The 14944-nt window shown below is 34.3% G+C and overlaps 1 protein-coding gene across 1 annotated transcript in view; it reads right to left on the bottom strand.

Moving 5' to 3' along the window:
- The window catches only part of PCNX1 (pecanex homolog 1), a 186752-nt gene that overhangs the window by 66904 nt on the left and 104904 nt on the right, over positions 1–14944 (bottom strand). The window contains exons 10-13 of the mRNA XM_023507659.1: positions 14351–14408; positions 12422–12639; positions 3156–3309; positions 1381–1413 (exon numbers count right to left, since the gene is read on the bottom strand). Of these exons, the coding sequence (XP_023363427.1) occupies positions 1381–1413; positions 3156–3309; positions 12422–12639; positions 14351–14408 (463 nt within the window). The remainder of the gene's footprint in view (positions 1–1380; positions 1414–3155; positions 3310–12421; positions 12640–14350; positions 14409–14944) is intronic.

Below are 14944 nucleotides of genomic sequence, written 5' to 3'. Positions count from 1 at the left end.
TCCCCTTAACCAAATGGTCAACGTTCACATCACTAAAAATGAGACAAAAAAAATGTGCATCCTCATATCATATCCTGAGTTGAACACATCACTTTTGTAGCATTCCTAACCAAAAAAGCATGGCCTGTATCAAATCAGAAAAAAAACCATTCAACTCAAATTGAGGGACAGTCTATAAAGCGGCCTATATCCAAATATTTCAATATCATGAAAGACAAATACCAAAGAATTGTTCCAGATCAAAGGAAATTTGGGAACCAAACATAATCAGAGATTTTCTATTGCCATTGAATGAACAGGCAAAACCAGAACCAAGATCTGTGGTTTATGAAATAGAACTATATCAATGTTAATGTTCTAGTTTTACAACTACATTAAGTTATGTGAAGGTATGCTTTTGTGTCTAGAAAATAGACACTGAGATGCTTAGAGGTAAAGAGTTACCATGTGGGAGAGGTCATGTTCTAGATAGGGATTAAGCAAACATGGTTAAGATGTTAACACAGGGAGTCTGGGTGAGTGGTGTTTGGATTTCTTTGTACTACCCTTGCAACTTTTTTCTAAGTCTGAAATTATATCAAAATAAAAAGTTAAAAAGCAATGCTTCTGTATGTCATTATATTTCAAAACTATTCCTACAAAATAATAAACATAATCAGTCAAAAGAAAATCATTTTCCTCCTTGTTTTATTTTGCCATCTATTCCCACTATTAATTATTCCAGTATATGGATAAAAAACATTCAGCAAGCACCATCATAATCTATCCTCGAAATCTATTAATACTTTTTAACTACTTTAAAGAGAATACCCTTTGGCCTTTCTATTAAATAAGTATTCAAGTTAGATCTAAAAACTTTGTTCATACTTCACAATAAATAGTGCTAGGCAGATAATACTTTCATCTAAAATCACAAAGCAGACAAAGTTTTTATCTTAACACTTAGTGCGATGGCCTTAACAGCAGACTAATTTATTACTTCTTTATCCTTGCTCCCAATGATTACTTAAGTGAAACAAAATGGTTTTAACTACTTCAAAATTCATTCTTCAATATCTATCATAAATCTAATTATTTAAAATATATTAAATACAAATACTTAAGTAATCACAAGTTTATAGAAACAATATCTACCTATCTGATAACCTCCTCCTGAAGCAAGCTGCCTAAAAATGAATCATTTTCAACCAAGATTTAGACTCCACAAGTACAATGTCATTTTATTTCAAGCTAACAAATCACCTATATTTATAGTATTGTGTCAAAACTTAGATAAGAAAATAATAGAATAAATCTTAATTCAATTATGCATTCTAAAAAATAAAAGCCTTTGAAAAATATTAAGAAACTACAAATTACAGCCATATAAGAATGACTTACATGTCTAGGAGAAGAAGAATCTGGTTGAACACTCTAAAAATGAAACAAAAAGACAAATTACTCTGAAGTCCTTCCTGATAACCTTACACGCAACTTACAAAATGCCTAAAAGGCTTTGAAGTAAATATTCTACAATCACAAAATGACCTCCAATAATTCTGTTCCACACATCAGTTCCAGATACTGATATCACTGTGATATTAAAAACTTCTCAAATCTTTTCCTGATAAGAGTCAAGAAGTAAGATTACTTATTTTCGTTAATTAATAATTTGCATCTAGCTTACAGTTTCTGAACTAGCAAATGGTAGACAGATTCACCTTAGTGCTTGGCTCCTTACTGTATATAAATATTTCTTTGCCATAGTCAAAAGCAAAGAAATTGGAAAAGAAAAATTAATCAGAAGATAATAATGTGCCATTTTTTAACTATTCCCAACTGTCTGCTGAATACACATATAAGAAAAGAGGCAAAGGCTTTGAGATATAAATCTGGATATAAATGTCATATATGGGGCACAAATAAAGTAATAAAAGAGGATGACTTCACTGGCAAGGAACTATAAACTGAGAAGGCAGCCAAATAAAACCCTGGAGAATTATCATAAATTAAGAAGTGGTCAAAAGAACAGAGAAACATCAACAAAAGAGAAGAGAGTCATCTAAAAAGCATGAGAATCACCAGGGTGGTATAAAATCTCAGATCAACAATGAGCACATAGCAGGAGGACAGTATCAATAGGTATTAAATGAAGTAGCCTCAAGGGAATAGAGACTAAGAAAAGGACATGGATTTAGCAATTAGAATGATGACAAGCAACCACAGGGACTGTAATTTCACTACAATGAGGAAAAAAGGAATGAGTCTTCAAGAAATGAAGCTGATGACTTAGGTGGCTCACTCCAGATATACAGCCATAAACGGAGAGAGAGAGAAAAAGAACAGCTTAGAGTACAAACAGCACTAAAGGCATAGTGTTTAGGATGCCTGAAGCCTCTGTAGGTTAGCATGCCTAAGGCAAACAAGCAAAGGGGATTTACTGGGAAAGAAAAGGAAGGAAACAGTTTGTGTTAATTATCTATACCAATTTAAATAGAAAGTGAAACTTTGGTTTTATGTTGAGTTGATTCTCTCATTTTTTTGAAAGTTTAAAATTAGTAACGTTTGGTTTGCTGAGTCACTATTAAAGAATAATGAAGTGACATTTATCTTCTCTTTTCAATGTTCCAAAGGAATATATTTATTACTTATGACAGACTTTAATAAATTTCCCCCACAGAATAGAAGACTCAAAAGATGAGAGTGGGAGAGTTAATGTTGCTGAGTTAAAAGGAAATAAATCTCGAGAATGCGAAGTCTTTAACAAATATACAATTATTTTCTTGTAATATAAAAGTTTTTCGGAAGCTCTATTTACATATAATTATAGTAGAACCTCCATAGTTGACCACCTCCTTACATTAACCTATGTTGACCTAATTTTCAGATCAGACATGCATCACAAGTACATATCAGTACTGCAGGCCTCACTCCGTATGTTGACCATCTCCATCTGTTCACCAGTTTGTTACAGCTCCTTGGGTGGTCAACTTACAGAGGGTCTACTATATTTTTTAAGTTTACATCCCTTTCTGTTTCTTATACAATCTTATATAAACATCCAAAAAAAAAAAAAAACAACCCTGAAAATTATTGTCTTACTATAAAGAGTGGTACAAAACATTCTGTTTTTTTAACACAAATATATACCATACTATGAAAAAAGATGCCGGTACCTTAAGTAGTGAGTACTGACAGCTGGCTATCACCAGGCAGAACTGGAAGACCCAGATATCTCTGAAGAAGCCTTGTATGAGCAGAATAGATCCCAAAAAAGCCACAAGAATAGCCAGGATGACAGCTAACACATTTTCCAGGATCTCACGATTTCTACAGATAGAAAAATTTATAAGTATATTATGAATATAAGAAATTAATCAGACTGAAAAGCAGGAAGATATCAACATGAAGCTCATAATATGCTGAGGTCCATTTTTGGTACTGAGTTTCAATAAGGTTTTAGATCATACTAAGAAAAACTAGCTTCATGTGGACACTTAACACAAAACTCATATACAAATAAAACTGCTCCAGTGAACTGCAAAGTTCTAATTACACTATGTAATACAGTTTTAATTTCTATTTTAAAAAACTTTATTCTCTTTTACATCTGTTTTTAAAAACAGAAAAACTAGCTTCATGTGGACACTTAACACAAGTCTCATATACAAATAAAACTGCTCCAGTGAACTGCAAAGTTCTAATTACAGTATGCAATACAGTTTTAATTTCTATTTTAAAAAACTTTACTCTCTTTTACATCTGTTTTTCTGTTATATTTGTGGCAAAACAGCTAACAAACTTGGATGGCAAATAAAGTAGATATGAAAAGAATCACGTTAAGTTTAAAAAACAAAATCTCAAAATAGTTTCCAAAAAAATTGAATTTAGTCTTGGCACCTGTATCTCAGCAGCTAGGGCGCCAGCCACATATACTGGAGCTGGCGGGTTTGAATCCAGCCCGGGCCTGCCAAACATCAATGACAACTACAATCAAAAAAGAGCCAGGCATTGTGGTGGGCACCTGTAGTTTCAGCTACTTGGGAGGCTGAGGCAAGACAATCTCTTAAACCCAAGAGTTTGAGGTTGCTGTGAGCTATGATGCCACCGCACACTACCCAGGGCTACAGCTTAAAACTCTGTCTCAAAATAAAATAAAATAAAATAAAATTGAATACATGTTATTTGGTAAGACTAAATTTGCAACCAAATTTGACATCAAGTGGCATTATTTCCCCCACCTCTTAGAAATCTGAAATAATCAAAACTCACTTACTAGAATTACCTAAATATAGGCTCTTACACATCTTCAGAATGAAGGAAGTAACAAAGGCCATCAATTCTGCCTCTATCAATGTCACTAAGACAATTCTATACTTTATTAAATTGATACTGTAAAAGAAATAATATGATGCCCAAGATATTACATACAGAAATGAAGATGATTTCTATTTCACACATATGCAAGATCTATATCTCATAACTTCTTTAGGAAATTTTAATTACAAAATGTTAAATACTTGCTAAAAGTCTTTTTAAAAAATATTAAATGGCATGAAAAAATGTTCATCACATTTTCTATACAAAGAAAGTATAACATAAAACCATGGGTATAGGAGGCTATAAGTTCTGTTATTTTAAAAAAACACACATATATGATTAAAAAGACAGTATACCAAAAATGATATTAGTAATAATGGTTTTCTCTCCATGGAACAATTATCGTTCGCCTCTGTCTTCAAAGCTTTCTATATTTTTAAAAGATAAGTAATCACTTATATAATCATAAAAGTTTAAAAATTATTAACCTAAAGATATATATATATAATTGAGCCTAAAAAATAAAATCCATAAACATCTCTGTACTACTTAACAGTTCTACCAGATTAAAATGCTCAACGGTATTTGCAAATCAATAAATTTCTGACATTTCTACTTTAGATGGCATTTCCAGATGTGCTAAATCCAATGACCACCTTCCAACCACTGTCCTGCCTACATACCTCCTTTGTCACTGAACACGTACGTTCCTTTGGTATTTTAAAATATTTTTCAATTTTGATGAATCCAATCGATCAATTTGTTCACTTATTGATCTTGTTTTGGGCATCACAGCTAAGAAATTTTGCTTATCCAAGTTCATAAGAATTTTCTCCCATGTTTTGTTTTTGCCTAGAAGTTTTATTGTAGGTCTCTAATAAATTTTTATAATATGACATAAGGTAAGAATACAAGTTTATTTTTATTTAGTTACTTATTTTTGAGATAGAATCTATGTTGTTCAGGCTGAAGCCATTCTCCCCATTCAGCCTCCTCAGTACCTGGGATTACAAAGCTCCAGCAACCATACCTGGCTATATTTTTTCTTTTTTGCATATGGAAATCCAATGGTTCTAGCACCATCTGTTGAAAAGTCTATCCTTTTTCCATTTCATTGACTCAAATATTATTTTGATATATTTGGGTCTAGAGTTTTCTTTGAAGGAAGGTTTCTAATGACATCTTCCCTTTAATAGATAAAAGACAATTAAGGTTATATATTTTTATCAGAATAAAATTTGATAATTTATATCCTTCAAATTTCTTTTAATAACTGTAGAATCTGGGTGGTGCCTGTGGCTCAGTGTGTAGGGCACCGGCCCCATATACTGAGGGTGGTGGGTTCGAACTGTTGTAACCATCGAGACCTGAAAGGACAGACTCAGACCCCACTTAAGTGCAATCGATTGGTGATTTATTTCCTCTGAGCAGGGGGCTGCTGCTCTGAGACAGTTGGAGGCCAAGTAGGGGGCAGGTTGTCTTTTTATAGTTTTTTTTGCATAGCTGAGCAAGCATGCTAGTACAGAAGCGAGATGTGGCCAGTTAGCTCAGGGCGGGGTTACAGCTTGGGAGTTACAATTTGGGTAAGTTTCCACCATTGTTTGTCCACCAGGAACTTGAACTTGGGACTTTTCGTGCTTCCTTGTTCTGAAGGCTGTTCTCAGAATTGACTCTGGGAGGGGAGGAGGGGACCTGGGAATGAGCTGGGAAGCCTGTTCTTGGAGTTGACCCTGGGTGAGGGAGGAGGCCTAGGAGATGGGCTGGGAACCTGCCCATTTCAGAACCCGACCCCAGCCAAACTGCAACAAAAAAATAGCCAGGCATTCTGGCAGGAACCTGTAGTCCCAGCTACTCAGGAGCCTGAGGCAAGAGAATCACCTAAGCCCAAGAGTTGGAGGTTGCTGTGAGCTGTAACACCAGGGCACTCCACAGAGGGCAATAAAATGAGACTCTATCTCTAAAAAATAAATAAATAAATAAATAAATAAATGTAGAATCTGTAGAAATGTATCCTGCATTCTTAATATTGGTAATTTGTTGTCTTTCTACTATTTCTGATAAGGCTGGTGAAAGATTTATCAATTAATTTTCTCAAAGAAAAGAGCTTTTTGTTTCTTTGATTTTCTCTATTGTTTTCCTGTTTCCTCACTGAATTGTTTTGTCCTTCCTATTTCCTTTCTTGGGCTTACTGTACTCTTGTTCTAGTTTCCTATGCTGGAATGTGTCACTGATTTGAAACCTTTCTTTTCAAACCCACATGGTACCTCACATTAGTGGCATCTCAAAATTCCATAAATACTGTGTTTTCATTATCATTCATTTCAAAATACTTTCTAATCTCTCTCTTGATTTCTTATTTAATCCATGAGTTATTTAGTTATGGTTTTCAAATATTTAGGAATTTTCCAAGGCTTTTTGTTGTCATTAATTTATAATTTAATTCTACCATGTATGACTTGAATCCTTTTAAAATTTATTTACTCTTGTATTATGGTTCAAACTATGGTTTATCTTAGTAAATGTTCATGAGCCCTTAGAGAAATATGTATTCTCCTATCATGGGTGGAGTGTTTCATAAATGTCAATCAACTCAGGTTGGCTGATACTATTGTTCAAGTCTATCAAAGCCTCACTGATTTTCTAAATAATTGTTCTAACATTCAAAGTACTGAAATCAACTATAATTGTCAGTTTGTCTCTCCTATTTCTATTGGTTTTTGCTTTAGGTACTTTGAAGCTATGTTAAAACACTTAGGAATGCTAAATCTTAATTGACCACTTATCTCTATGAAATGACCTTCTTTACCCTTAGTAATATTCTTTTTCTGAAATCTACTTTGTGTGACATTAATTCAGTCACTCCGGCATTCCTATTGTTAGCAACAGCATGTTGTAACTATCTTTTTCCACATTCTAACTTTTTAAATTTCAGAATATTACGAGGGTGCAAATGTTTTATGGATTGCTTTTATACGGCTGAGTCAAAGTTCTAAGTGTGCCCACCACCCAGATAGTGTACATTGTACCCATTAGGTATGCATTCACCCATCCCCCTCCTCACCTCCCCCCCACGGCACCTGCTTGATTTTTATTGATTTCCATCTGTGCCCATGACTACTGATTGGTTGGTTGCAATTTAATATTGAGCATATGTGGTGGTTGTTTTTCCATTCTTGTGATACTTCTTTTAGCAGAATGGTCTCCAGTTCATACAGATTGTTACAAAGGATGTCAATGTACTTTTTTAAGGCTCAATAGTGTTATATGGTATACATTTTACTACTCCCCTCATGAATTCATGGGCATTTGAATTGATTCCACCTCTTTGTGATAATGAACTGTGCTAAAATAAACATTCAAGTATGCGTATTTTGTGATAAAATGACTTTTTGTTCTTTGGGCAAATCCTAGCGGTGGGACTGCTGATCAAATGGCAGGTCTCCCGTTAGTTCTTTGAGGAATCTCCATACTATCTTCCATAGATTTTGGACTAGTCTGCAGTCCCACCAACAGCATATAAGTGTTACTTTTTCTCTATATTCATGCCAGCATCTATTGTTTGGATTGTTTTTATAAAAGCCATCTTACTGGGGTTATAGGTGATACCTTGTCATGGTTTTGACTGTTTTTCTGATTATTAGTGTTGTGAAGCACTAATTGTGTGGAGCATTTTTTTATTAGCCATTAGTCTATCCTCTTTTGAAAATCTTCTCTTGATGTCTTTTACCCACTTTTTAGTGGGGTTGATTTTTCATACTGATGTGCTTGAGTTCTTTATAAATTCTGTTTATTAACCTTGAATTGGATATACAGCGTGCAAATAATTTCTCAAATTCCACAGATTATTTGCTTTGTTGATTGTTTCCTTGGCTGTGCAGAAGCTTTTTAATTCAATCATGTCCCCTTTACTTTTACTGTGATTGCCATTTGGGTATTCTCCATAAATTCGTTGCATAGGCTGATATCTAAAGAGTTTTTTCCACATTTGCTTCTAGAATTCTAAGGCTTCAAGTCTTAAAAATATTTAAGTCTATTATCTATCTTGAGTTGATTTTAGTGAGTAGTGAGATAGATCTTACTTCGTTTTTCTACATATGGATATCCAATTTTCCCAGCACCATTTATTGAATGGGGCTTCTCATCTCCAGGGAATATTGCTGTTTACTTTGTCAAAGATTAAATGGCGATCTGTGGATGGTTTTATATTTGAGCTGTTCTTATTCCACTAGTCTACATCTCCATTTTTGTGCCAGCACCATACTCTTTTGGTTACTATAACCTTGTAGCATAGTTCGAAGTTTGAGAAAGTGATGCATCCAGACTTGTTACTTTTGCTTAAAGTTCCTTTGGCTATTCAGACTCTTTTCTGCTCCTAAACAAAGCTCAGAATTATTATTTCTAGATCAGCAAAAACCAGTGTTGGTATTCTGATGGGGAACACATTGTATCTGCAAATCACTTTGGGTAGTATGGACATTTTGACAATGTTGTGTCTGCTGATCCAGGAATATGACCTTTTTCCTTTGTAAACATTATCTGCAATTTAATTCCTCAGTGATTTCTATTCTTTTTTTTGAGATCTTTCACTTCCTTCGTTAGACATATTCCTTGATATTTTATTTCCCTTACAACTATTGTGAAAGGTATTGAGTCTCTGATTTAACTCTCAGCTTGACTGCAGTTGTATAGAAATTTTACTGATTTGTATATAATGATGTAAACTGAGACCTTGCTGAATTTATCAATTCCACAAGTCTCTTGGAGGAATCCTTGGGGTTTTCTACATGTAAGATCATATCATCAGCAAAGAGTAAATACAGTTTGACTTCCTCTTTGCCCATTTGGATACCATGATTTCCTTCTCTTGTCTGACTGCTCTGGGTAGGACTTCCACCACTGTGCTGAACAGAAGTGGTAACAGTGGGAATCCTTGTCATTTCCAGTTCAGAATGGAAATTCCTTCAACTTTCCCCATTAAGTACCATGTTGGCTGGGGGTTTCTCACATTTTGAGATATGTTCCACCTACGTCTATTTTGTTAAGTACGTGTTCTCATCACAAAAGGGTGCTGAATTTTGGGAACTGCTTTTGCTACATCTATCAAGATGACCATATGATCTTTGTTTTTGCTTCTGTTTATGTAGTGAATCATATTTATAGATTTATGTATGTTGGACCATCCTTGTTTTATCCCTGAGATGAAGCTCACTTGGTTATGGTAAATTATCATTATTATTCTTTTTAATGTATAAATGAATTCAGTCTCTCATATTTCTTTTGTATCATATGCTTATTTACAATCCACATTTGGAATTCTTTATCTGACATTTCAATATTCTGATTTGGTTGGTACCCATTGCTAGAGAGCTTGTGGTTCCCTTTTGGGAGTGTCCTTTGGGTCGGATTCTTCACACTTCTGGAGTTCTTTTGCTGATTCCTTCTCATCTGGAGCAGCTGTGGTTTCTTATTTTTTGATTTTCTTTCCTTATCTTTTTACTTCTATTTTTATACTTAAAGTACATTTAAATAAAGTATATTTAGATAAGCAGTATAAACTCTTATTTTCTTTTAATTGAATCTGACTATTTCTGATTTCTTGCTCTATATCTTGTTATTTGTTTCCTTTCTGTCCCACCTATTCTTCAATCTTTTTCCTCTTTTTGAGCCTCTGTAGATTAACAGTAATTTTTATAATCTATTTTATCCCCCTTTTCAACATATTAGCTATATATCTTATAATTTTAGTGGTTGCTTAGGCTTTATAATAGACAGGCTACCTTCAAGTGATGATATACCATTTCACATATAAGAAAATTATAGTAGTATACTTTAATTTCTTCTTTTCTAGGCTTTATGCCATTATTGTCATAAATTTTACTTTTATATATGGTATAAACTGCATAATATACTGTTACTTTTTTTTTTTTTTTTTTGCAGTTTTTGGCCGGGGCTGGGTTTGAACCCACCACCTCCAGCATATGGGGCCAGCGCCCTACTCCTTTGAGCCACAGGTGCCACCCTACTGTTACTATTTTTAAGTAGTCAATTATCTCTTAAAGAGATTTTGTTGATTAAGAAAATCTTTTATATTTATCCATGTACTCAACTATTTCTAGTACTCTCTGTTCCTTTGGAAAGGTCCATATTTCCATATGGTATCACTTTCCTTCTACCTGAAGAGATCTTTCAACATTTTTTGTAGTATGGGTCTATGCATACAGAATTTTTCCTCTTTTTCCTGGTCTGAAAATGTGACCTCCCTTTTTAAAAGATGTTTTTGCTGGGCATAGAATTCTAGGCTGACAGACCCCCACACACTCACACTTCCAACACTTTAAAGATGTGGCTCCACCCTCTTCTCTCTTGCATTATTTCCAACAATAGAACTGATATCTTCCTTATCCTTGCTTCCTTATACAAAACACGTTTCTTTCAAAATTTTTATTTTATCACTAGTTTTGAGCAACAGCTTGCCTTGGTATAGTTTTCTTGATGTTTCTTATGCTTGAGGTTCACTTGGCTCCTTAGATGTGTTTATATAGCTTTCGTCAATCTTCCAATGTTTTCCACCATTATTTCTTCAAAATTTTCTGTCTCTTTATCTTCTCCTGTTCCACAGCTTACTCTCATCTTGTTTTCATGCTCTTTTCACTGGAGACAGCAGTGAGGACAAGTTCTTTTTTTTTCTTCTTCTTCTTTCTGTTTTATTCAGAATAGCTCCCATTGCTACGCTTTCAAGTTCACTAATCTGTAATAATACAATCTACCATTAATCCTATTTAGTGTATTTTTCATCTCAGACATGGTTGTTTTCAATTCTGTAAGCCGATTTGTGACTTTTGAAAAAATCCTCTGTACTTAACTTTTTAAACATATGAAATACAGTTATAACTGTTTTAATGTCCTTATCTGCTCATTTTAATATCTATGCCAACTACCATTTGGTCTCAATTTATTATTACTCATTACAGGTCATATTTTCTCACTTCTTTGCATACCTGGTCATCTTTGACTGGATGCTAGACATTGTGAATCTTAACTTCTTGGGTGCTGGATATCTCTGGATTTCCATACTTCTTTTTAAGATTTGTTATGTTACTTAAAACTGATTATCTGAAGTAGTGCTAATGCTGGGGGTAATTATTCCCCACTACTGAGGAAAATCTTCCTGAGTATTCTACACAGGGAAAGACAGTAAAATGTAAATTATAAATGTCTCGAATCTGGCTGATGGGAATATGCATTATTCCCAGCACTTTGTGAGTGCCAGGAACTGTTACTCTATTGCTTTCATATGGCTCTTTCCTTGGTCTCAGATACTTTCCTCATGTATGTGAACTTATATTCTGCTGAACAGTCAAGGAGATTCAATGCAGATCTTCAAGGTTCTCTCTCCAAGCAGCTCTCTCCTCTCTGATGTTCTGTCCTATGGTTCTAGCTGTTGTAGTCTCCCTGGACCCTCAGCACAGTTTCCTCAACTCAGGAAGTCTGTGTTGCAGTTTAGGAATTTTCTCAAATCATTAAGTTGGGGCAGTGCTAGCCCTCACATTATCACCTGCCTTCTCTCAGAGATTACCATCCTTTGGTATCTCATCACCAATGCCCTGAAAACCACTGTTATGTGTATTCTGTCTGTTTTTTGTTGTTTCACATTGGAGGTTAAATCTAGTCCTATTACTACATGTTGACTGGAAGGAGCTATTGGTTATCAAGTCTGTAATACAGTACTTCAATGTGTTTACCATTACAAAGTAGTACTAAGAAACAGGGAAACAAAAGTTTCCTCTTATAGTATTTATATACCTAGGATCATATTACCTATAACCTTAAGAGCATCAACATTTCATACTGTCTGGTTTTTAAGTACTAGTTGTGTGAGTCTTAACTGATATTAAGAACGACGTCTTTGTATAAACATATTAAAATCGCAACAGAAAGGTATTTAATGGATTTAAGAGAGTCGATATTTAGAGGTCCTATTACCTTCAATTTTATCTCAAGAGGACAAAAGTAGAAAACATTTTCCAACATGATAACCAAGTAAAACCTCAATGAGTAATCAGGGACACTTCAACTTAAAAATAAAATTGTGCATATCATTAGTATCACTTTATATTCTCACCTATCAAACAAGGCCAAAAGTGTGAGTCTGTCAAAGTTAATGCCGATCCATAGCTGGGGTAGTATCCAAAAGCGATAATAGTGTTTAACCTTTTGGGCAGCTTCTTCTGTTGGACCATAAGTAGCTGCCAAGTCAGGGCTTAGATCGATGTCCTGTTGCTCCAACAAATCTGTATCAATGGTCAATAGTCTATTCAATCGAATCTGTGGGAGAGAGAGCTGAAAGAAAGTCAGCATTGAAAGGCTTAAAATCTCTTCAGTCAAATCCTAATTCAAGAGTTACTCAATCAGCTTATCAAGTATCTCTACTCCGGTCCACTCCTTGTGAATGTGTGATGATCATTAGAAACTACAGAAGGCAACAACAAGAAGTGAACTAAAACAAAGTGAAGTAATCAACAGACGTTTGGAAAGGTTTTATTAGGGACATATTTAAAACCTTAAGATTTGATAACTGTTCAGCAGGTGAATCCACTAAAATCACTCACAGTGACTCCGTAGTGGTTGCTCTTTTCCTTGACCATCTGTGTCTTTTCTCACTGAGCTATGAGCCTTATTATTAGTATCAAATGTGAACTCCATGGAATTAGATCCAATGCTTTCAACTCTCATTTCTTCCCACAGTCTCTTACCACTGTTGTTACTGTGTTCAAGTCCTTTATCCTCAACTGTTTTGGCAGGCTGCTCACCTAAGGCTATACAAGAAATTACGTTCTACATTCCTTTTAGCTTTAACTCATCCATGTACTAATTCACCAGCCTCTTCTTCCTCTGAAAGCACCACAAGTTTACTGTATCTGGCATAGTATTAGGTAGCGTTTTGCTATCTCAAGGCTCATACCATTTAAAAGTTGAAAATAATCATCTTCCCATTTTTGCTTTCCTATGGAATTTCCAGAACTACAGCAAAAAAATACAGTGAATCTTTATTTTTCAAACACATATATGGATGTTGCCAAGAAAATTTGCTTCTTGTATACAACGAAGGCATTTCTATGTCTAAGCATTGAAAAATACCTTTTCTCTTATACTCTACAGAAGAGTTTGTCAACTTTGGCACTATAGACATTTTGCCCCAGATAGTCTTTGTTGTGGGAACTGTACGGTTCATGGTAAGATGTTTAACAGCATCCCTGGCCTACAGCCAATAGTTACCAGTAAGTATGCCCCAGTAGTAACAAACAAAAATGTTTCCAGACATTGCCAAATATCCACTGATGAAAACCACTGCTCTAGGCCAAATCAAATCTGTTGTCTTAAAACCCTACTTATAATTCACCTTCAGGAAGCCACTAAAAATTAATCCCTTTGCACTACATTCATTTACATGTATTCATATTTGTAGTTTATAAGGATTTTAACCATTTTATCTATTCCAGCTTGAAAAAATATATATATACATACGTACACACACACATATATATACACACACATACTGATGGCAAAAGCAGTTGCTATTTTTTAAAAATCCCTACTCTATCTCACATGGCATACCTTTTTACATAGTATTGTCATTACTAAGCTTTGTACAGACACTTTAGTATATTAATAACTAATAGCAAATAGTTAAGAAACTACTTGCAAATCATTTTTAAAGTAAGGTTGCAAAATGGCACAATTAAAAATGCTACAGTCAGATTACGATGTTGGGAGAGTAAATGGACCTTTACATAACCTCAGAATGTATAATTCCTGATTCATAAATATTGCTAACTAAACCTTAAATTAACAGTGTTTTAAGTTTCTTATCAAGGAACACACAAGAAGAGATCCACTGGGGTACAGCAAAGGTGATTTTGCCATAGTTAAAAAAAAAATCAGTATTTTTAACTTCGCCAATTTTTCTGATTTTTATAGCTATTTATATAGATGCATATTTCAGATTTAATCTGAAAAATATATCATGTTATGAAAATAAAGGAAAACCTACCACATCATGTGGATAAAATCGAACTGAGGTAGAACTGGATACATGAGAATCCGTGTCACTAAAATAAAGGAGATTGTAAAGAATAAACTGTCAAACAGTAGAAAGAAAAATATTATAAATCCTTTAACAAATAGATGAGATTTACACAATCTTCACTTTTCCATGTTAACTTCAAACTACAAACTAGCACTTTCCTAGAGTTGTGATTAAGAGCACAGCCTCTAGGTCCCAGGGTCTACATTCCAATCTCCTCTTCAGCTGAATGGAATCTTAGACAAGTTACCTAACCTCCTTATATCCTAGTTTCCTCATCAGTACACAGAAGTTCTTATATTATGAGGCTCTTGTGAAAATGTTTAAATGAAGTAATACAGAGAAAGCAATTAACATATAAATAAACTTAAGCTACCCATATAAGAGCCAGTGCGACAATTCAGCTTCCACAGTTCACTCACATTTGAATTTCAAAATTTGAGGCTTTACCACATTATGGTGTAGGGAATTGTTCTCTTGAATTACATTAAACAAAACAGTACTTCTATTCTTCCATTCTTGTATTATTTTCACTGTTACAGAAATAGGTAATACTCTAAT

Source organism: Otolemur garnettii, unplaced genomic scaffold, assembly GCF_000181295.1.
Source record: "Otolemur garnettii isolate 467f Iridium unplaced genomic scaffold, OtoGar3 scaffold00196, whole genome shotgun sequence".
NCBI lineage: Eukaryota > Metazoa > Chordata > Mammalia > Primates > Galagidae > Otolemur > Otolemur garnettii.
The sequence above is the reverse complement of the archived record's forward strand: the minus strand, read 5'-3'. Positions and strand labels throughout refer to the sequence as shown.